We start from the raw sequence: 23,929 nt of genomic DNA on the forward strand, positions 1-23,929 counted from the left end.
CAATAAATACACTGGTCAAATATGCTGTTGGTTGGTATGGACATGTTTAGTTTCCACCACCTCAACCCCACCATGACTAAAAAACACACACATGTGCCAAAATAGATTTTTTGAGCTAATTATTTTTTTTTTCTTCAGTGGCTGAATAAAAAAGTTAGGTGCCATTTTATTGGACCACCCCTTCAGCCGTCATTTTGAATTTCACAAAGGCCGACATTCCACACTAAACTTGGTCATCCATGGTATCTATTTTGCCACAAGTATCAAGCTGGAACTATAGTTATCCAACATATCTGATTGCACTAATAGTTAATTCAAGAAATTGTCATCAAATGCTAATACAATAAGTGCACTAATTACTGTTTATTGCATGCAAATGATTCTGAATCTGTTTTTTTTAAAACAAAAAAACTGTAAAAATTTCTTACACCATTGTCAAGTCTTTAGGTTAACATAGTGTGACTGAACTTACTGCCAAAAAGCCACTTGTAGCGTTTAATATTCATGTTATTTCCTTCGCATGGCAACATCTCAACCTGGAAATCTCTAAGAATTTGCATATGTTTCTTCTCAGATGTCTTACTACAATCACAGGGAATGCATCGATGGAATTTAATGCCCCTTCTACCACCATCTTTAGAATGTTTGAAAGACATCTCAATAGTTGATACAACCTGTAAGGGAAAATCAAAACACAATAACAAAACATCAATCAATTTCTTTTTCAGTTATCTTAGACTGAAAGGTAAAAAGAGTATGGAATCTCCTAAGCTAACTTTTAGCAATTCTTTCTTTCTTTTATTCAATTTCTTCTGTTTTTTTCTTCTCTTTTCATTTCGTTGCAAGTGGCCTTTTTAAAGTCACAACTTGCAAATTGTTAGCAAGGCCAAACATAGCCTGTTCAACTCAAATTTGTTTTGTTATCATGTAAAACTATAAAGTACAGTAGTCTTTTTGCCAATGTTTTTGGAGAGGTCATAACAAACCTGTTTACATGCCTCAGGAGAAAGTTCACATTCTGTGGTAGCTGTTTCATCAAGAGCCTTTCTAACTTTAATTGTTGCCTTAAGATAAACAGGTATATTTCAGTATGTACATATATGTAATAACTTTTAAAAAGAATGTTTATTTTAAAATATAATATATATTATAGCATAAATTAACATTTGTGTTTTATTATATACATAAAATAATTATATATTATAATATACAGATGCCTGCTTAGAGGTGTATTATAACATCTCAAAAAAGGGCAGTATATCTGTTATTGCATGCATAGCCAATAGTCATTTCTGGTCACATGTTGCTAAAATGTTTAATTAGAACAGGAGCGGTCGCAGAGCTACTTTAAGGGGGTTGCCCAAGAGTCCGTAGATACCGAGTATGGAGGGGCCTGCGACGAAGCGTATTTTGTATCCCGCCTATTTTTTCCGTCGGTAAAACGAAACACACGCAACTAACAATATAGTACAGTCACATATAAAGGAAAACTAGCTCCAGCTCGCTCTTTGTTAAATTAAATAGATGTTTTAATTTCCTTTAAAATGGTCAAATACAAAATTTTGCAAAATTCTTCTACAAAAACCAGGAAGACCTTTTTTCAGTAGTTAGGTAGTTTAACGTAATGTAATAACATGTCTGGTGACTCCCTAGAGGTGAAAAAACATGGTGGATATACGGTGGATAATTTTTGCTATAGCATGAAAATAAAACTCTGAAGTTGAATAATACCAGAAACGTAAAATTCAAGTTATATTACCTATATTTATTCATTTGATAACATTTTTTACCGCACCGTTTATTTTTTATAGTTTTTTAAAAATGTCTCTCTATTTTACAACATTTGTGTACAAAATAAGATTTTACTGTGTAATTTGAACTATCCCCCACTGATAAGAAAGTGCTTATTTTCAACATGCTCGTGAAACACAAATAAAATCCTAAAAATTATGAAACATAGGGGAAGCTATAGATCGATAATTATTGGAATGTATGATCACTAGAAATGTTTTGCCCGCATCTGGCCTTTAAGATAAATACGGTTTTCTGCCAATAGAGAAGAATTATGGCTATCCAGGCAAAGACAAACAATTGTGTTGATTACATGTTGTAAGCCTATATACTATATATAAAGTAAATCAATATTAAAAAAGTGTTGCTTATTTAAATTAATTTATGTACACATTTTTTCTTTCTTTAGCTGTAAGAAGTTTCATGCCTTCTTCCACAAGTGCACGATTCAAAAATCAACCTTAGCTGTTATACTATTTATTTGTCTGCAAACACGAGTTCCTTAACAAAAATGATTCGGAAAATACCCAGGTTATATTGTATACATACGCTATGTAATGTTATCAAATTCAATGGAACCAAAATAAAATATTACCTTTAACAAGAACTTGCGGTCATCTTGCTTTGTTACCAATTTAACAAGAGACAAGATCACATTATGATATTGGTCAACGTAGAGCTCTGCATAGTCATGTGACAGTATAGGCTGATATGCTGTTTTCTTTTGATACTGGTTAATGAAATCAATAACTAAATATGGAAACAATACGTCAGGGAGATATCCACAAAGGTCGTAATAGATACTGATAGAATAGCGCCCATCATGCACAGACTTCACTTCACTTGAAGGCTTCTCAAAAGCAAGTCGTAGTGGCACAAAAAATGATCGTTCCTGCAATAATTAATTTTTAAATGTGTTATAATGTGAGATAACCTCATCTAATCAAATCAAACTTTTAAACAGCTTATTCAGTGTAAAGATTCAAGACATTTTATTGGTCCACTTAAAATGGAAATTTATTTTGTTTGGCATAATTAAGAAAACAATACAAGAAAAGTACATCAAATTGCACAAATGCTACTATAGGTCAATAATAAAATATGGTTAATAGACCAATGTTAAACTACTGTTAAAATGATTTTAAAAAATATTACAGTATAGAGTTATTGTCCAAAATGTTAATTACAACAAAGGACAAAGGTCGTAGTCTAATGCCAGATCTATTGTAACAGAATGATACGAAGGTCAAGGTCAGGTCAATACAACGTTCCCTTTCAGTAAAATCAAATCTCATCTTAGGTCAGGACGTGTCATCAAAATGGTTATTTGACATACAGCATTGGTGTTGATGTGGAGAACTTAGTTTCATAAGTCACAAAACCAAACTGGCAATGGAATATATAAAAAAAGGTTAAGAAAAAAACCTACTATAGATGTACTTTCCATGCTGGCTTGGTTGGTGGAGGCTGTTCTCTCACAAATGAAACCAAATCGAATCATCAGGTCAACAAGGTATTTGAATTTCTTGTCATCAATACCCTTCTTCTTCCACAATTTCTTTAAAAACTTTTCACCGAGTATGCCTTTGTCAAGGTTTCTAAAAGCTTCACGGAACATGGGTGTCTAAAAAATTAAAATGAGATTTTTTACAGTACAACAATATGAAGACTTAATTTTAGAGAAGTGACAAGGAAATTGACAATAAAAATTACATTTGTAATTGAAACATCCAGTAATAAAATAGATAACGTTATCTTTTTTCTATTCACTTTTATTGAAGATGAATGAGTATTTTTGTTCATTATATGTGCCCACTTACTTTAAACTCATCAGGTGTAACCACTGTCACAAATGCTGTAACAAACTGAACAAGACTCATTGGGTCCAACATCACTTGATTCCGTAATAATTTATTATCAGGCAAGTAGATGATGTCACCAAGGTCGTACAGAAAGTTAAGCATATTCTGTTGGCTTTCATTACCAATTCCGTTTTGTCTGGCCATTTTTTTAACCTAAAATCAACAAAAATGCATGCTTTTAAAATTTAAATAAATATACATGTTTTTGTAACCCACACACTAATTATGTGTTTCTTCAAAATAACTATCTGCACTCAACCTCAAAATACCTTACCACAAGCCTCTGGCTGGAATTTTGTATTAGGAAATGTTTGTGAATGGTATTCTATTGTGTGTGCCATACATACCTTGAAGTGAGAGGTAAGTTTTTAAAAGCATTTTTAATTAATTGATTTTTATTGACAGTGCATGTTACAAAAAAAGTTTTAAAAACCAAAATCAATTATGCTTAAACATGATTACCCTCTGAAAGTTTGACAGACAAGTGTCTCACAAGTACAAAATGAAAACAATTTGTTATTTAATGCTATCTATCTCTTACTCTATGCATGCATATAATGAAAGTAGATAGATATCTATTTAAACCTTTTGATTGTTTTAAACTTTGCAGCTCTTTGATAAAGGTTTTTTCTTTAAACATTTATGTTTCATTTCTTTTATATTTACTTTTAATTTTTGTTTGAGCAAGGAGAGTCTTACATGAATTTCTGAAAAGACTAATAAATCTAAATCTGAATTAAAAGTTGCTGATGCCTTCATAATATTTATTGAAAAATGTCGCTTTTCCTAACAAAATGAATGTTAATGAAATTAAGATTTACCTCTTCTGCTGAACATATCAATTTGTCCTTCCTCAGATTATACATTTCACATCTAAAACGCATCCACTTTAATGGAATAGACTTTTTTAAATGGTTCATAAGATCCTGAATTACTTCTTTCAGATCACTAAAGCTCTTGTCTGTAGTCTCGCTACTGTTTTCAACAGCATAGTATCCAAGTACATGTTTTTCATATGGTTTTCCTTTCAGGGAATCTTTAACTTTCTGTAAAACCACCTCTGCCTAGATTAAACAAAAATTAAACACTACTACATAATATATACAAACAAAAGACAATAAAAAGAGCACCGTATTTAAACGTACAAAAAGAATTGTTAATTTTTATCCCCACCCCAAAACTTTATTTTAAAACCTTAAAATGTTAACATGTAGTAATATTAATAAAGTCCAAATTTCCTCTTCTATGTTTCATTTTCATCATGTATATTCTTTATATATTTCATACTTGACAATCACTGTACTTGTCAACTTAATTTGCACAAAAAGCTAAATTACATTTGGTGGATTTAAAACTGTGTACATTGATTGATTATTACAGTTTAAATGTACTATACCCACTGTGGTACATGTGCCCAAGACAAATATTTTAAGCTTTGTATTAACTGTAAACACAAACCTATTCTAGATTATTACTAACCTCTTTATTTTGTTCTTCTTCTGTATCTCCCAGACTTGCCTTGTGTGTGCCAACAACAAGGATAGCAGGTAAATTTACTTCCTTCTCAATATTCTCTCCCAATATACGACTATGGGAATAAACTGACAGGATCGAAGACAGTACAAACTGACGATTTGTCCAATGATGTTTACGTTGTTGCTGTAAAAAATATTTTTATTAATTTTAAATAATAATTTTCTATTAAAAATCTATAAAAAATTGTATATTATTTTAGTACCAAACAAACTTTAGGTTATTATATGTATATATATATATATATAAAACTATGTATGACTTTCTTTGACACAGCGACATTTCAATGCAAGCATTTTACTTTAACTAATAAATGAGATTGTCCACAACATATAATACCCTTGAAATACTTACCCCATTGGGATCAATTACTATTGCAGGATCATCGAGGTCTTTACTCAAATCAAAGACAACAACATAAACTGCCTCTGATGTCACAAAGATCTGCATACAAAATAAAAACAATTATTTATAAAATATTTGACAAGGATAGTAAAGCCTACTGATGTACTGTTTTCTAAAAATCAATATATCCAGAAGAGTAATAGACTACATATCATCAAAGATATACTAATCTCTTAAAACAGCAATATAGAAATAATGTGAATAGAATACAAATATATTAGAATAAAGAAAAGTAAACTTTATAAATAGTTAAGAGTGCTAAATAGAGAAAAAGCTCTTCAAAATTCCCTTCACATGTAGTGAGAGAAGTCTGTGGATAGCTTGCAAAACTTTATAGATTGGGTGTGTAAAGAGATACACAGAGGTTTGTTGGGTGCTCTGTTAACATTAGGATAGGTGGAATGCCTAAACAACAATCTGTACAGTGGGCATGTTCCCACCTACCTACACACAGCAGAATCCTATCCATGTGATACAGATAAGATACTACCATAATTAGACATTAAAACTGTTAATACACAAACAATAGACCATACAAACATACAAAATGTTCTAAACTTACCTGATGTATTCCTTGATAGATTAGCTGTCCCCCATGATCCCAAATGTCAAAAGTTTCCAAAGGAGACTGTTTTACTTCTTGTTTTGAAAAAATTTCCTGAATAATATCTTTATCCAACGATTGTTGTGCATTAATTGATGCATATTCAGTTCCTTTAATAATCAACGGGAAAAATGTTTAAAAAATAATGTTTACAAATCAAATAGACTAAATATATGTAAAAAGATAATAGACATTAAATATATCATCATTATCAGCTCTACAACTATTATCATTTGTTTCAATGTTACCATTATCAATGACATCTTCTCTGTGGTAATTCTCTGTTGTCATTATCTTTATCACTATATCTTTACGTTCATTTTTTTGGTTGTGTTTCTTGGTCTCACCCTAATTTTTGGTTTTTGTTTTTAACATTATTGCACTTAAATGACAATTTGAATAATAGTGATCTACCTCTTTCTCATTTTGGTAAAATATTACACATGATATTTATAAAGGATAAAAAATAAATATATACTACATTTATATACTGTAGCAACAATATTTCAGTAAACCACTTTTCCTACAATTAAAATGTTTAAAAGATAAAACTTATTAAACATAAAATGACAAGAAAAAATGTAAAAAGTGATTAAAATGGTTCTTCTTTGGGTAGAAAAGCTATCTTGATCATTGTAGTAAACACTCACAAACTATACATTTCACTGTTAATTTTATCAACTTTATCATTGTTGTTATTAATTTTCTTCATCACAGTTTTCAATCATCATTTTTATCATTCACTAATTCTATTATTATTCACTCAGCATGTTCCATTATTTTATACTTGCACAATTAAAGTATTAAGAATTTAAAAATTAATTACACACTTACCTTCTGCAGTTGACTTCTTGCTAACCTGATACACAAAAATAACAAATAACAAATATTATATAAATAACATAGAGGTGAATGTTTTACTTTCTGAACCATTCATATCAGTATAATGTTATATACCATGTCAAAAGTAAGTATATAAATTCAAAGGCAAATTACTGATTAATGCTGTGGCTATCAGTGGCTGGATCTTAATAGAATAAAGAAAAGCTAAATCAAAATGATAAAGTAAAATAGTCGGATAAACTGCCAACACTACTCTAGGGCTAATGTTAAAAGTATAACAGATTTAATTCCTTATTTTCAGTATACAAGTAATGAATTTCAAAGTTGAAAGAAAGATGGATTGTTTTTTGCAAGGAGGCAGAGTTGAGTTAAATAGAACAGTCAACAAATGCTATATTGTAGTACTCACATCTTTAGCTTTTGCAGGTGTTTCAGTATTCACATCTAAAATATGATTAAATAAAAAATAAAGAAAAAGAAAATGATAATTTATCTATTAGATGAACTGAGTTAACTAGACATTGTATAGCTGAAAATAAAATGAACTTACCACTGTTTGTGGTGGTTTTGCTGTTTGTGGTAGTTTTGAACTAAAAAACATTAATTTAGTATTTGAATATTTATTTCAAAATTAATTCGTAAATCACCAAACTCAATAAACTGATTACAGAAAAAGGAACTTACCTTTTGGCGAAACATTTTTTTCGCCCAATTCATACCAGGAAATTGTATTCCTTTGTACTTTCTGTCTCTCTTACTTGGGCGTGACTTTTCCTGGCAAGAAATAAAAAAGTGAATAAGATTTAAAGCAATGTCACTGGTAAAGGCTTCTATACAAATATGAAATGCTATGCTCTAATTATTAATATAATTTAAAAGATAACCATATAAGGAAGTTTTGGACTTCCCAACTTAAAAAAAGGAAATATTGGAAGTCTTTATAAAAGTATGTCCACACTATAGAGGGGTGCTATAATATTTACTTATAATGTTAGAAAAAATACATCAAATCCAAGAACACTTAAAAAAATAAAAGGATATTATTCATAATAGTAAACATGGGAAACTCATTACTTCACATATTAAACAATCCATGAATATCTTGCGTTCAGTTTATTTCTAGAGTAGTAACTTTTTTTTTACACCTTTGTATATTTTGTTGGTTAATCCAAAATAAATTGTATTTTAGGGGAAGAGTTGGGAGGTCTGATGTCTTTTGAAAGCAACTTTATATTAACAAAAATTTATTAAAGATGTATTGTCTGACAAAAAAACATGAAGGATGAAAAAATAAATAAATTGGTCACTTAGAAAATGACAAAATAAATGGTTACATTCAACCAAAAACCCACTGTCTGGCAGCCAATTTTACTAATTTTTGCTTTAAATTACAATATCTTCAGGTAAATACATTTTTTATATCCCTTTTTTGGTCAAAATGGATAACAATTAAGAATTAAGAGACAAATTATCTTTAATTAAAAGGTATCAAACTAAAAAAGCAATCAAAAGAAAATGTAGTTAAAAGAAAAATAATGTAAAAAATGAGTAAATAAAATATGAACTTTTCTTATAGTGTGTACATACCTTTTGTTATAGTGTGTACATACCTTTTGTTATAGTGTATACATACCTTTTGTTATAGTGTGTACATACCTTTTGTTATAGTGTGTACATACCTTTTGTTATAGTGTGTACATACCTTTTCCTATAGTGTGTACATACCTTTTGTTATAGTGTGTACATACCTTTTGTTATAGTGTGTACATACCTTCTGTTATAGTGTGTACATACCTTCTGTTATAGTGTGTATATACCTTCTGTTATAGTGTGTACATACCTTTTGTTATAGTGTGTACATACCTTTTGTTATAGTGTGTACATACCTTTTGTTATAGTGTGTACATACCTTTTGTTATAGTGTGTACATACCTTTTGTTATAGTGTGTACACACCTTTTGTTATAGTGTGTACACACCTTTTGTTATAGTGTGTACATACCTTTTCCTATAGTGTGTACATACCTTTTGTTATAGTGTGTACATACCTTTTGTTATAGTGTGTACATACCTTTTCCTATAGTGTGTACATACCTTTTGTTATAGTGTGTACATACCTTTTGTTATAGTGGGTACATACCTTTTCATATAGTGTGTACACACCTTTTGTTATAGTGTGTACACACCTTTTGTTATAGTGTGAACATACCTTTTGTTATAGTGAGTACATACCTTTTGTTATAGTGTGTACACACCTTTTGTTATAGTGTGTACACACCTTTTGTTATAGTGTGTACATACCTTTTGTTATAGTGTGTACATACCTTTTGTTATAGTGTGTACATACCTTTTGTTATAGTGTGTACATACCCTTTGTTATAGTGTGTACACACCTTTTGTTATAGTGTGTACATACCTTTTGTTATAGTGTGTACATACCTTTTGTTATAGTGTGTACACACCTTTCGTTATAGTGTGTACACACCTTTTGTTATAGTGTGTACATACCTTTTCCTATAGTGTGTACACACCTTTTGTTATAGTGTGTACATACCTTTTGTTATAGTGTGTACATACCTTTTCTTATAGTGTGTACACACCTTTTGTTATAGTGTGTACACACCTTTTGTTATAGTGTGTACATACCTTTTCAGTTGAGCTGTCAGGCTTACTTGCTGTTGCTACACCTTCTTTATTATCTTCTATTGTTTTACTGATATTTTCTTCAGCAAGTCTTCTATACAATTCAATTGGATTTCCTGAAAATGAATAGCAGTTTTTATTATGTAATTGTCTATTAATAAAATTTTATTTTGGGGCTGTACAATATAGCAAGTTGTGGAACTCTTTACAAAGTAAAAAATATTCAACTTTATTTTCTCAAAAACATGAAACAAGCTTACTTCTCATTTTGAAAAGACTGTATTATCATTATTATTTTAACACTTAAGTGTGGTTGTATCAAATTAATAGTTATTTTAATCACGTTTTAAATTCCTTGTTGAAATTGAAAATAAAAGTGACCTAAAAACAATTCATGTTATATTATAATGATTTCCTAAAACCTCTATATTCCAATTACAAATACACAAATTGTTCCGCCTTTAATAACAATATGTGCTATCATTTAGTTTTCAGTTTCTCACTAATAACTATTTATATTTTACTGAATATTAAGGAGATATTTAAGTGATGGATTTGTTACAATGTTGCTTAATTAATTTTTGTTTTTTAGGAAAAGTTTGTTAGAGCCATGTTGTTAATTAAATTAATTAGATTTATTAAGGAAATGATATGATTTATTCCTGAAAATTGAACTTGGTGAGTTACAGTATATGAACACTAATATTAAACACAATTAATGCCACACTTTAAATGGACTGACTTTCTGATCTATCCCTCTTCATTTTTCTTGTCTACTTTGATGAGGTTAATAATGATACTTTATTTATTCATTTTTACCACTATCATCTGTAAGATCCTCTGTCCAGTTGTTTTGTTCTTTAGCCTTTGTTTCTACTGTTTTAATCACAGCAATACCGTCTGTTATTAAATGCTCTTTGTTAAATCTGAAATATAATAAAAACATTATTGATCATCCAAGTATGAATTTAGATAAAGTTGTTTTACATTTTAAATTGAATAATATCAATACATTTTAAGTAAAATTATCAAAATCGTAATTTGCTTGTTGGTATGTTTGTTTGAATATTTCAGATAAAGAATATGTTAAACAAACAAATACATAAAGTAGTTTTATATCTAATATATATATATAAACACATCAGGCAAAGAAAATTAATTCTAATTCCCCCTAGTGATATACCGAAATTTAATTAATTAATTTGAAACGATATAGCTTTCCTAATATTATGAAAAATGTGGTCAAGCTATCAATTAGATCCAAAAACATTTTAATGATTAGATATAAAGGTAAAAGCATTGTATATATTAAAACATTTATTATTAGATACACTGAAGTTTTTCGGAAGTTTATGCTGTAGCGAATTTGGTACCGCTATGTAAAGGCCCATTTACACTAGGATGATAACGATCAATGATAGATAAATATGCAAAAAACAAAATTATATAAAATGTAAAACTAAAGGATAACCATGTTTGCTTCCTTTGATGACAATGATATTTTCACACAAATGACGTCATGATTAGTAAGAGCAATAATATTGAGACAATACAATGATTTTTTGTTTTTATTATTCATGACGTCATTTGATTGGATTTAAAAAAATATTATTTTTATCAAAAACAGCATAAATCCGATTGTTTTAGAACAAAAACTTTTCTAATTTCTAATTTTCTTTTCTTTTATGTAAAAAACATTCATGCTTATCTATTTATCGATCGTTATCGTCCTAGTGTAAAATGAGCCTTAAGACTTTATTGAACAGTCCTGTTGTGAAACTGCTAATAATAGTAATAAGCTTTATTTATTCATGGATACTTAACTCTACTGAAAGTTTTTTTTCAGTAAGGCCATGCTCAAAAGAAAACACCAACAAAAACAAATGTAAAAAGATCTTATTTTCTATCAAGCAGATAATAAACCAATTACAATAAAATGAAACAATGCTAAACTTACTAACTACAAAATTGAATAATACACTACATTGAATACATTTAAATATAAAGCTACATGAAATTAGCAGTTTCTTAACAAGATAAGGAGAAATAAGGAGAAGACCATGAACCGGGACACTGGAGCCAATGAACTCTCGCATTTGTACAATGATTTGATAGACACATCACCTGGCCGAGCCCCGCACAACCTCCAACCGGAGGCGTACGACGTCAGCAACAGATGCATCAAGCATGACCAAGCTGCATTAACACTCCGCAGTCAGTTGAGAATGATCTCTGATAGAGATCGAAACGTCCGAGTAAGTACTCCGTTAACTTGTAGCTTTTACAAAAACGAAATTTGTCATCTAAGAGAGACAGTGTTCACATTTTTAATATCTTTATTTAGCTCATTCCAAACCTTGGCACCTCTAGCTACGTTTTTGTAGTTTGTTTTTGGATTTGTTACTATTAAATTTGCCTTAGTTCTATCTGTATTATGGTAATTGTTTTTGATATTGAACTTATTTATTAAATATGGAGGTGCAAGGTTGTTCATAATTTTAAACATAACAATAGCTTCATTAGCTAAGTTCATCCAATTTAGACTTGTAGAGCTTGAGTACTAGAGTCGGTTTGAGATTTGTTTGTTTTTTGCTGTGCAATTTTAAAGATACCAGACTGTTACCAGATAACATAGTTATAGCTCAAACTTGAACATACCTCATCCAGGCAGATAAAATGTTACAATACTATCATACTATTATCATTATTTCTAAGCTTAACTTATACTTACTCCTTTCCAAGACAGGCATTGATTAGGCAAGTTTTACCTACACCTTCCTGACCAATCACTTTGAGCATTCCAAGATTCACTTCAACTTGACCTTCTTTCAATGCTTCAATGTAAGCTTTTTCAACTTTTTTACCACGAGCAGATATGGCATAAGGAATGTTTATTTCTACTCATAAATAAAATAAGTATTAGTTATAAAGCACATACAGTTCTACATTTTATTATTTAAACAATAAAATAACTAATACATTAAAGCTAGATCTGAAATTAATCAAAAATGTTGTATACATATTGTATTCAGTATTTGTGCAAGACATTAATAAGAAACACAGGTAATAATGTAATTGCATTTCACAGCCAGTGTAGTCTTTATTTATAATCTAAAATTAAAATAGGCTCCTATAGTTCTAAAATGAAAAGAACGTATATATGTTAATCCATTGTTGATGTTGATAATCCCCTTCCTTCATGAGACAGGAGAAATGAACTTATATGGTATACTATATTAATTTGTTCTCATATTGTTAGTTAGCTTAAAGGGGGGTTCCGGGTTTAAAATGAATAGTAAAAAATGTCTCTTGAACGGTAAAAGTTTCAATTTATATAAGCGTCCAGTGAAGCAGAACGAAGGCTGTGAAATATGGCCAGATTACAAGTGCAGCTACGGCAAAATCACACTGTGGTTACAGAATAGGAAATTTGTGAAATGGTCAATCTTCCGACGACTCGTTATCATTAACCATATCAATTACTTTTGTAAAATTATACTTATCTGATGTAATTTTAGTCGGTCTTCCATTTATAATCGGACCTTGTTTTGCCTCAATATTTACAGCCGATTTTGTCGGAACGTTTTATGTTTAGATTGTTTAGGAGTTTGGTTGATAGGATGGGTTTGGAATCCACTGAGTTTTGTTATTTATGGGCCAATCGTCTAGTAGTAGGCTAGCTAGGCCCGTGGATCCAATGTTTTAACGTAGCCATCGTGGCATGGAATCCCTAGTCAGAATGGCTCTCACCCATGAAAAAAAATGATTTAGGCTAGGCCTAGCCTAGTACGTGAAGCCGATAATACGATCTGTGTACTATAGAGGTATAAAAAAATAGTATAATTTATGACTCCGTAATCTGTACTAACTAAATTTTGTATTTCATTAAATGTCAAATAAATATATGCTACTACTGTTATTATTACACTTTAGGCCTAGCTTAGAAAATCTACAAAAAATGTATTTCACAATGATCGGGTGGTCGTCGTTTGACAGGGGAGAGAGATGTAAATTAGTTGACAAACACAACGTACATGACGTCGCGAGTTTGAAATCCACTGATGACGTGATTTTGTGAATATCTCATGAATATTAATGAGCTTCCCTAAGCTGCTGAAAAACAGACTTTCCATGAATTTACCCTAAAATGTATATGAAATTAAATTTTTTTAATTTCTCGTTATTACTTTTTCATTCTGACATGTCTATATTGTTATAATAATTTTTATTTAATAAATAAACGATATTTAAAAACAATTTTAAACCCAGAATCCCCCTTTAATTTGTTTATGTTTAATTTTAAAATCAAGGATAATATTGTGTTGTTTTTTAAAACTTTTACTGCAGCTGTTTCTTAACAAATCTTCCCCTTAAAGTTATGGAATGGTAATGCATTAAGATAGTCAGTTTGAAGGTTAGAGGGAAATAACCCAACCTGTAATGTCTCACTTACTTTCAAGTTCATCAGCCAAATCATGTCGGCCTGCTTTCCTGACAGCTTCACAAAGTTGTGAACGCCTGGACTCAGTAACTTGTACTGTCTTGTACCAGGCGTTCAGCATCTTATACATTGAATCTGATTTGTGATTTGAATTGACCTGGAAGGATTCAATATCTTCCTGGTTGAATCCAAGACATTCTGCTAGTTCTTCAAACTGATTGTACATGTTGTTAGCTACATGTATAAAATCTTTATTTGTTATATCTACCAAAAAAAAAGATATTCTAATAATTCTCAACAGATAATATATTATAGTAATTTTAAATATGAGAGTACATATATGGTTTAAACAGATTTCATCCCAGCTTCCCAAGTAACATGTTTGCCTTTGAATCCTGGAGTCCTGGGTTAAATTGCAACTCTGGGCTGAAATATTCCTCATAAAGGATTGTAAACTGAATAATGAAAATTATAGTTTAAAGCATCAATTTTTGTGTAAAAAATGTAAATAATTCTACATTCTTTATTACACACTAAAGTTTCAGTTAAATCATGTCACAGAGTATGACATGGTATGGGTGAATACTCATACCTGACGATGTGAAATATATTTCTGGTAAAGGTCCACCTAAAAGAAAGTAGAAATATGATATAAAGTTGATCAAGCTCTTTCACAATAAAAAAAGACATACCATATTGGAAATAAGATAAGGAGCAACATTTTATTTTGCAAGGTCAATTTTAGGCAGCCAATTATTTCTATTAATTCCTTCAATAAACAATAAAGGAATTATATTTTAATTTTTGTATTATAATATGCTATAGATTAGAATTGAAATATAATACAAATAAGAATAATAAAGAAGGCTAAAAGAAACAGTTTAAGAATGAGTATTGTCTAATGCAAATGACGAAAACAATCTATGTAATCAGAAATTGGATGGGTTTCTATTTGAGATGGTGTTCTTTGAAAATAATTGATCTATTTTACTCTTTGTAAAATCAACGATGTATATATAAATGCATGAAAGAAATTATTATTATAACTGTAATAAATTCAGATCACACACAAAATTATTTTAAAAGGACTATGACTATAAGTTGGATATAGGTGACCTTAAATTATTTCAATTTGGAATGGGCAATCACAGAATTGCTTTCAAGATTACTTATCAAAGCTTTTTGTGGAACAAACTTGTTTTGTACTGTATTTAAACTTTCAAACCTTTTAACAATTTCATTACTTCTTCCTTTTGGGCTTTGACATCTTCATATTTTCCACATACATTTGTAATGTACAAATCAATAACAGATTTGCCATTCTGACAAAGAAATAAAATGTAAGAATCCAGGAATGAAATTAGTGATTACAAAATTCATAATAACATACAATAATAGGCATGATTGTGACAATCCTCAAGTTTCTACTTTTCATAAACAAAACTGTAAATAAAACAATGATTGATATACGGTAGATTTATAATTAATATTATTATTTGTATTTCATTCAAATTAGACATATTTAATAAAATAATAAATATGTAAAAGCAAATAAATAAAAACGAATGTTAATTTTTATATTATAAATTTCAATGCATTCAAATTAGATGGTCAGTTTATGCTATGAACAACAATATTGAGATGGAAACAAAGTATTTTTGGTACAGATACAACATTTATCAGGAACATTTCATTCTAAAAATATTAATTATAATCATTGCAAAAGCATACACTATCACATATTTAATCATTAAGGTAATACCTTTGATCATAAAATGTAAATTAATATATCTGATTTAATCTAATTATTAATTAATATTTATTATTTACAAAAAGAGCTCTTATGAAAAATGAAAATGAATATCATTTATTATTTAATATATTATTTTATAAAATTATTGTTATTATTCTAATTGTTTTAACTCAAATAATTTACCTTATTTTTATTTGAAATAATACCTCTACCATGAGCCTTTATGAAACACACCATAGTGTTTCTGTGCTCATCGTAAGTAAGGTCACTCAGAGCACAGGCATGCAGGGCTGTGTCACCATCCTAGAAAAAAAAGATGACAATAATGTGCACAAACCATACTGAATATTTTGAATGGAAAAAAGTAATCAAGGAAACCACCACTCAAACAACAATACGGGCATCCAATAATTTTTTTCCACGGGTACAATTTTCTGTAATCGAAAACTGTATTTTCCTAACATAACTGTAATCTATCAAATCCCTTGTGGTATTAACAAAGGCAATCTTTTTATTATTGTAATTTTTAACTCTTTCTCTATTCTTCTAGACATTACTGCAATAGTGCAAATTCCAATTTCAAATAAACAAAAATAATCATGAATGATTTAGACATATCAGTGTTATTGTGCATCATCATGCAAACATAATTAACATGATAATAATAGTTATTTTATTTTGACATTTAAGCATGTTTAAAACAAATGTAATTAACTTATGAAATGTTTAAATACTGGAACTGGAACCTTTTTATAGTGGTTATTGCACAATTTCCTAAACAACCAAGGAGTTTATAATTAAATCTGCAACTTATCTTTCTAATATAAAAGAACATCAATATAAATACGTTAAAGAAAAATATGGCAGCAACAACATTGTTAAATGTTAGTTTGCTCTAGCCACATTGTGAAAATAAATAGTATACAATAGCAATATATATTTATTATTTGACCCTTGACCATCTATTAAGAGTTGCATTAATAACATAACATATATTACATCAGTGGTGAATAAAAGATGCAAAGAAAATGATTTGAATTATATGAAATTAGTTAAAATATTAACCAACAGCATTTGAATTACACTGTATTTACATACAGCACTATTTTATACTTTCATGCTTCAATCACTAAATTAAATCAAAAATTAAAATAATTAGCTTTTTTTCAATATTACAAATGAATTGATGGTTACAACAAAATATTGATAACAAAATTATAAGAATAATAGGATGTTTACGAGACATTCAACTACAAGGTTTATTAAGGAAACTAGATCGTACTTAATATTATGTTATTTTACAAAAAATCAATTCATATCAAAAATTATATAATCAAAATCAAAATATTTAAACAGACAATGAAGCCAATTTTGTTTAAGAACTGTTAACAATGAGTTTGGAAGAAAGTAGGTGCAATGTACCTGGTCTGATGATAAGAGCCATGCAACATTTGCAGATTGATTTTGCATGAAAAGAAATATATATACAAAATAATAGAAAGTATTGCAATAAATTGTATAAATTTATGAGTGATTGTATCTGGGTCTTGATGAGTTTCAAGGACGTATAAGGTGGAAACCAGGTGATACATTAAAGTTCAATTTCTCTTTCAACAATCAAAAAATAATAGTTTATGAGTTGTTAACTCAAAGTCATGTTTGGAGTAAGGAACCTAGAAGTTTTACATGAGACAGTAGGCGGTAAATGATTATAAAAAACAAACAATTACTCTGTGCATTTGTATAAGTCCAGTATATGCACAGTTCTAATAATTATCAGAATTGTTCATTGAAAGTTTATTTTTAAAATGCGATTGAACAAAGCTTGTGAAGTCATTTTGAAACTTAGACCAATACAATGGCCAATCACCACAAAGTGAATGTATCAGTTACGTGTGTACAACAGGAACTATACATTTTTTTAATGTGAACCTATTCATTCTTTGTGTAAGATATATTTATATAAATTTTTGTTTGTTGCTTCATATCTTGTTATCCAGTTTTTGCTGCATGAATATAAAAGTCACTGTTAAATATTTCCATACAGGGAGGTGCAGCATTTATGAGGTATATTACCGAGGACTTGGTAACACAAGTATGGGAAATGATGGGGTGAAATTAGTAGTTATGTCCGGCATCAAAATGTCACGATTTATCGCACAGTTTTAGAAGGGATTTTAGCTTCACTGGATGCTAAGCCCATTGCTAAAAGGGGTCCTACCTTTGAGAAACCTAGCTGCCAGTGTTATTGTGAACTCCTTCGCAAACGCAATTGCGCCCCCTATGGCGTTGCCTTTTATCTGTTAGGTAGCGCAAAAGTGCCTCATGTCTGGAAGTGGCTGCTGGTTTGTATGCAAATAATATTGTCAAAGTCTACATAAAAACTTATGAATTTGGGATTCAATATAGGACATGGCTAGGTATTATTATTTTTGTCACCATATAGTATATTGCCATCCAGACTGACAGGAATATATTACAACCCCCACTAACTTGATGATCAAGATCAATAACACAGGGGTATTGCTAAATTGCACAAACCCCAAAAACCTGCGCAAACCTCCGTGAATTAACTCAACCTAACAAGCTACATGCTATTCTGACCAAGAAAAACTACATAGCCTATTTAGAATTAATTTCATTTTTGTTTTTTTATTTTAAACATACATAATTAATTAAATAGCAGATATTCATTATCAAATCATTTTTAAAAACTGATTCTTAAATTATAACATAAATATAAAGAAAGCATTGTGGTAATCCATGCATAAAATGCCTCCAAAATAATAACAATAATTGTGCCCTCATTTATGACATTTAACTACACAATGATTTTCACCTTTTTTTTTGGTAATTAGTCTTTCCAGGTAAAAGTAAAGTCATCAGGAAATATAGGTAAAGTATAGAGACAATGTACATTTTTGGTGGTAAATAATATTTATTGAGTGACAAGACATAGTAGAATCAGTCACAAACAATAGAAAAGAAGAAATGTTTTTTTTAAATTGAGTTTTAAAGATTTGTTATGGTCAAGGGGGAAAAATATACAGTACAGTAAGGCATTAGAAATGGCACATGAAATGCAAAGTACTGAATTCAAACCACTATGAGGAAATATGACAGAATAAGGTGAGCTTCAGTTCTGCTACCAAGAAATATGTAAATAAACATACTGCATATATAAATAATGTAAACTTTTAATGATAAGGCTCTGATTAATTTCTTTACAAAATAGGGTAACAAAGCAAAATAAACAAACTATTTGTTGTGCACATGTCAACAAGTATTTGTGGTATACATTTTCAAACAAATTTAAATATACTACTAGTCTAGATTTTGAACTAGTACTAATTTTGAATTATCCTACAATCCCAGTATCAATGACAAAACATAAATTATTAATTTAATTGTACTGGCCACCTATGTATTTGAAAATGTTTGAAATACAATGTGTGAAAGTACCTTGTTTTGGTAATTTGCATCAGCTCCCTTATTGAGAAGGACCAAGCAGACTTCATGAAAACCTTTATATGCAGCTTCAAGCAGAGGTGTGTCTCCATTCTAAAAATAATAAATGCATATGATAATTCAAATTTTTCATACAAATACTTTCATATAAACTCTTTTAAGTGGTATTTACCATCAATTTGCCAATTTATTTTGTATTTTAAAAGAATGGCATGTTATTATTACTTACAGTAGGCCTACATCTTGTATTGAAAATTCACCCTGTTGAGTTCTCATTTTAATCATCAAACCTCATTAGGCAAATTGCAATCAATATCATCAATATCAGCTTTATTTATATTTGTATTATTTTTAATATTTGATTAATTTTTATTGACTTTTTTAATTTTCAAGATGAGATGAAAGGTACAGTAAAACCATATCAGTCAACATTAACTGTTAATATGAATGCTCTATAATTGTTGACACTTGACACCTGATTCATGTATTATTGTATCAATGATAATAACAAAGTTCAAGATACAATAAAGAAGTGTTAAAGTATCATTACATCGTATAATGAATTATTAATATTAAAAAGTGCACAATGATCCCATTATTTTGTGATTAAGCTGTTCCTAAATTGGAATACAGTATTGACTAACAAAACACCTATTTTATTCAAATTCGAAAATTATACAAATACGAGAAAATATTATGCATTATCTCTGTATGATTTATGATTGAAGAGTTAATTGTACTGAAAAAAATGAAGGATATTTCCTAGTTTATTCAAATTGATAGAAAATTATTAAATGCATTATCTAATCTGTATGATTTATGATTGTTAAAGGAATATATAATGGCAAGGTATTATATATACTTAAAGCAAACTTATACTGGAGAACTGAAGGATATTTCTTGAACCTTTGAAATACACCATCCGTCGTAAATAATGCACTCGAATTGAACACTATATCATTTTCAGTGTTTATTATTATAGCATCACTTTTTAAATTGTTTGTGGCATCTTGATCTATACTTATTATTTGTATTTTATTGTTACTTATTCTTGATGCTGTATTGTTTTATGTTTCAAACCTGTAAGTGGTGGTAATTATCGCTGTTGGTTTTGATTGAATAAAATAAAATACCTAACAATATACTGTACACATAGATTTAAGAGATCGTCAACTCCAATGCATTTGAAACGTGTCCATCTGTTGGCGAGCTTCCCTCCAATATGGCAGACACAAATCAACCAATCAGACAATATCACCACAATGCCCATTCATTCTTCGCCGTGGACTTAAGAGCCAAGAAAGTGTAATCACCATGAGTGTATTCTAAAACGATCTTTGTATACAAATTGCTTTTTTTCAATTGTCGTTCTCGATATAGTTAATCTAAAAAATATATCTACATTTAAACTAAATATTTGTTGAATAAGCCCGGCTTGTGCAGGACTTCTCCATAAGATTCACCTTCACTGCTTTATATTATTTCCTATAGGCCACAGAGATTAAAGGAGGATTATTAGTGTATGGTGCAGAACAGATAATAGCAAGGCTGCAGTCGCGTGTTCAAATTTGAGTTAGTGTTTACCGACCAACCGACATAGTGAGCTGTTAGAGTCACGTTGCACGCGACTAAAATATAAACACTTTAAATAATCACTATGAATTGAATGTATGTAAGGCCTCAATAAGTTTTGAATTTGTAGACCTAGTTGTTGTACAGTTAACCAAGAAGAAGTATGCGTGTACTTTATTTTGTAATCGTACAAATGCCTATAAAAATTAAGCATCTTAGAAAGCTAATTATTTTAGGTTTGCTAAGATAAGCCCCAGTCTTGATATGAACAAACTCACAGGCACCTATTGGCCTATTGGAAGTTAGTGTTTGCTTGTGAAAGCAACCCAAAATACCTTTCATAAGAGTTAGAGATGACATGTGTAATGTATGACACAAATAACACTACTTTTCAATAAACAATTTTTCTTTTAATAGAATTGTATTATATTGGTTTTATTTTTGGTAAAATAATTTAAAATGGTCTGTCTATTAAGATAAGAAAACCTTCCTCACCCCATCTAAAAAACACATGGAAAAATAGTGAAGTAACACCATTTACCAAAATTATTTAAAAATTAATTTACATAAATGGACTGTGGACAAGACAATTTGTTTAAATAACTGGTCATTAGGACCGAATAGACAAGGACAAAGTCACTGGCAGCTATCAGAATTGTTGATTTTACATTTTGTTTAAAAAATGAGATGTGATGAAACTTGCCAATATAAATGTGCAATCACCATGAATTGACTGTTTTGGTATGGATACGTTTTGAATTTGTAGTTTTATTACAGTTAACTATCAATTTTATAAGTTAATCAGTAATACAGTAGTTCAAGGTCAAGGTTCTTCATAATCTATTTGATCATTGTTATTCAATATAATCCTACTTTTTTCGTAATTGTTGTATATACTTGATCCATATAATATTAAAAATAACCATGGGTATAGAAAAAAAAGACCAAAAAATCATTTATTCACAATAGAAACAAGTCAATCTGCAATATTATTTGTTGTTGTTCAATGTAATTCTCCCTTTTTCTTTCTTTTTTAGTGTATTCTTTAACCTTTTTATCCATGTATAATAATGTGTATATAAAACATTAAAAACAGTTATAATTAGAAAAAAAAGAAAGATATAATATACAAATTAAAAGGCTTTAGCATTATAGGAATGCTAAATTGTTTAAGTCATTGATAATCGACTTAATTAGTATTCAGAATTGTTTACACATTGGCTTATTTAATTCAGATGGTATCGTAATATCAGGTATAGTATAGAGTCGGGGCCTGTCATCACAATCACCATGGATATGTGACTTAGTAACACATATTATTTTCCTTTTAGTATATATATTATTTTAACTTTGAAAGAATAAAATGGAGCTCAGGAGGCCATGCTTTATTTATACTACAAATAAAAGGATTTTATCTCTGTCCACAGCTTTTACACTATTACAGACTGACACGTCTCAAACTTTTGGGATTCATTTAAAAATAAAAGATAGAACCTTGATAATATAAGTTATAATATAATAATAATAATAATAAAATCATTTTTGTAACAGAGCTTGTTCACAAACATAATGTGTGCATAAAACACATGAAAAATAAAATCTAAAAATGACCACAAAAGATACAACAGGAAAAATGTATTAATAGATTAATACAATTTAAAGAAGTTAATAATAACACATACATGTCAATATTTTTTTTCATACTCTATAAAGAGTTGTAAAATAATTCTGCAATATCGTTGATATGAATAAACTATTTGATTTGTTTTCTTAATAGTTAATAGTAATTTATAAATTCATTTCATTTCAAGTAACATTTATTACTTCTTCTTTCAAATAAAACGTTAACATTTGCCAAATATAAATAATTAAAATAAATAATAAATATACTTCTGCTTAAAAAAAAAAAAACTTTGTCAAATTTTTTAAAAATGCTAAAAAGAAGAGGCTAAAGCCCTAGAAGTTATACATCAATTGGATTACTCCAAATTGACATTTGTGGTAGGCAAGCCAGGTACAATAAATGTAAAAAATTGTGTGTAAGGAAAAAAAAAAGAACAAAAAGACAGAACAAAACACACACAAACAAAAAAACAAACAGGAAGCATAAGGACAATAAATGGTAATTATTGTAATTACAACAATAATCATTTAAAATATACAGTAACTAGGAATTGCGAGACGCCATTAGCGCCCGTTGAAAAATACAATAACAAAGCTATAAAACCTACACTAATTAAGAGCCATGTCTGTAAGAATCAAAGAAATATAAAAAATAGTGGCAGACTAAAAAAAATGGATTTCTTTCAAATTTTGCACATCAAATATGAAGTATTTTTTATTTCACACATGTATTTCCACGGCAATGGCCAAATTTGAGTTTATGCGGTTTGAATAGTTTGTTTTTTTACGAAAGAGGCAGAATATTATATTTTTACAAATTTATATCTATTTTTTATAATGGAAAAAAGGGATTTTATATATTTAAACACATTACAGCCTCTAATATACCTATTATCATGATGGATTATTTATACTTTATAGTGCTTTATATCGGACGCTTTAAATGATCTCCTAGTTTTTTTTCACAGCATTACTTGCGTGGATATCATAATACATTGCATATTTTGAACTATCATTCGCGATTATAATCTTAATTAGAATAAGAACCAATCATTTAATGATAATCCATTTCGCGTATACGAAAGATGATACCTGTAGTACTTTCACTTTCCAAAAATTAAGAGCGTATCAAAAGGGCTGGTTTGGGATTCATCTGAATCTTTTTTTTTTTTTTGGTCTTTTGTGAGTTCGTCCCACTTTTATTATCATACTCTGTTATAAATATATTTTTTACTAGCATATTTTTTCCTTTCGTTTAAATGTAACAATGTTAAAAGTAAACAAAACATTGCATTCGTTATTTTACATTTAAAAAAAAGTAATTTAAATATATAAAATAATTAACAAAATGCCAATAAAAGACGATAAAAATTGATTAAAAACGTTTGACAG

At 29.2% G+C, this 23,929-nt stretch overlaps 1 protein-coding gene across 3 annotated transcripts in view; it reads right to left on the reverse strand.

Annotated features, from left to right (window-relative positions):
* Window positions 1-357: 357 nt before the first annotated feature.
* Window positions 358-23,929, reverse strand: part of LOC144835067 (uncharacterized) — a 224,585-nt gene continuing 201,013 nt past the window's right edge. Inside the window, exons 2-22 of one of the 3 annotated variants that reach the window (XM_078690086.1) lie at window positions 19,337-19,435; window positions 16,058-16,177; window positions 15,347-15,443; window positions 14,714-14,749; window positions 14,134-14,385; window positions 12,412-12,577; window positions 10,500-10,606; window positions 9,684-9,796; window positions 7,723-7,812; window positions 7,589-7,628; window positions 7,448-7,482; window positions 7,030-7,054; window positions 6,154-6,305; window positions 5,541-5,630; window positions 5,133-5,312; window positions 4,589-4,717; window positions 3,612-3,806; window positions 3,221-3,415; window positions 2,387-2,683; window positions 987-1,064; window positions 358-674 (exon numbers count right to left, since the gene is read on the reverse strand). In XM_078690086.1, the coding sequence (XP_078546212.1) occupies window positions 444-674; window positions 987-1,064; window positions 2,387-2,683; window positions 3,221-3,415; window positions 3,612-3,806; window positions 4,589-4,717; window positions 5,133-5,312; window positions 5,541-5,630; window positions 6,154-6,305; window positions 7,030-7,054; window positions 7,448-7,482; window positions 7,589-7,628; window positions 7,723-7,812; window positions 9,684-9,796; window positions 10,500-10,606; window positions 12,412-12,577; window positions 14,134-14,385; window positions 14,714-14,749; window positions 15,347-15,443; window positions 16,058-16,177; window positions 19,337-19,435 (2,727 nt within the window). In that variant the 3' untranslated portion in view covers window positions 358-443. Of the gene's footprint in view, window positions 675-986; window positions 1,065-2,386; window positions 2,684-3,220; window positions 3,416-3,611; window positions 3,807-4,474; window positions 4,718-5,132; window positions 5,313-5,540; window positions 5,631-6,153; window positions 6,306-7,029; window positions 7,055-7,447; window positions 7,483-7,588; window positions 7,629-7,722; window positions 7,813-9,683; window positions 9,797-10,499; window positions 10,607-12,411; window positions 12,578-14,133; window positions 14,386-14,713; window positions 14,750-15,346; window positions 15,444-16,057; window positions 16,178-19,336; window positions 19,436-23,929 lie in introns of all 3 variants that reach the window. The other 2 variants (XM_078690085.1, XM_078690084.1) reach the window with 2 other exon arrangements.

This window comes from Antedon bifida, chromosome 2 (genome assembly GCF_963402885.1).
Source record: "Antedon bifida chromosome 2, ecAntBifi1.1, whole genome shotgun sequence".
NCBI classification, from domain to species: domain Eukaryota; kingdom Metazoa; phylum Echinodermata; class Crinoidea; order Comatulida; family Antedonidae; genus Antedon; species Antedon bifida.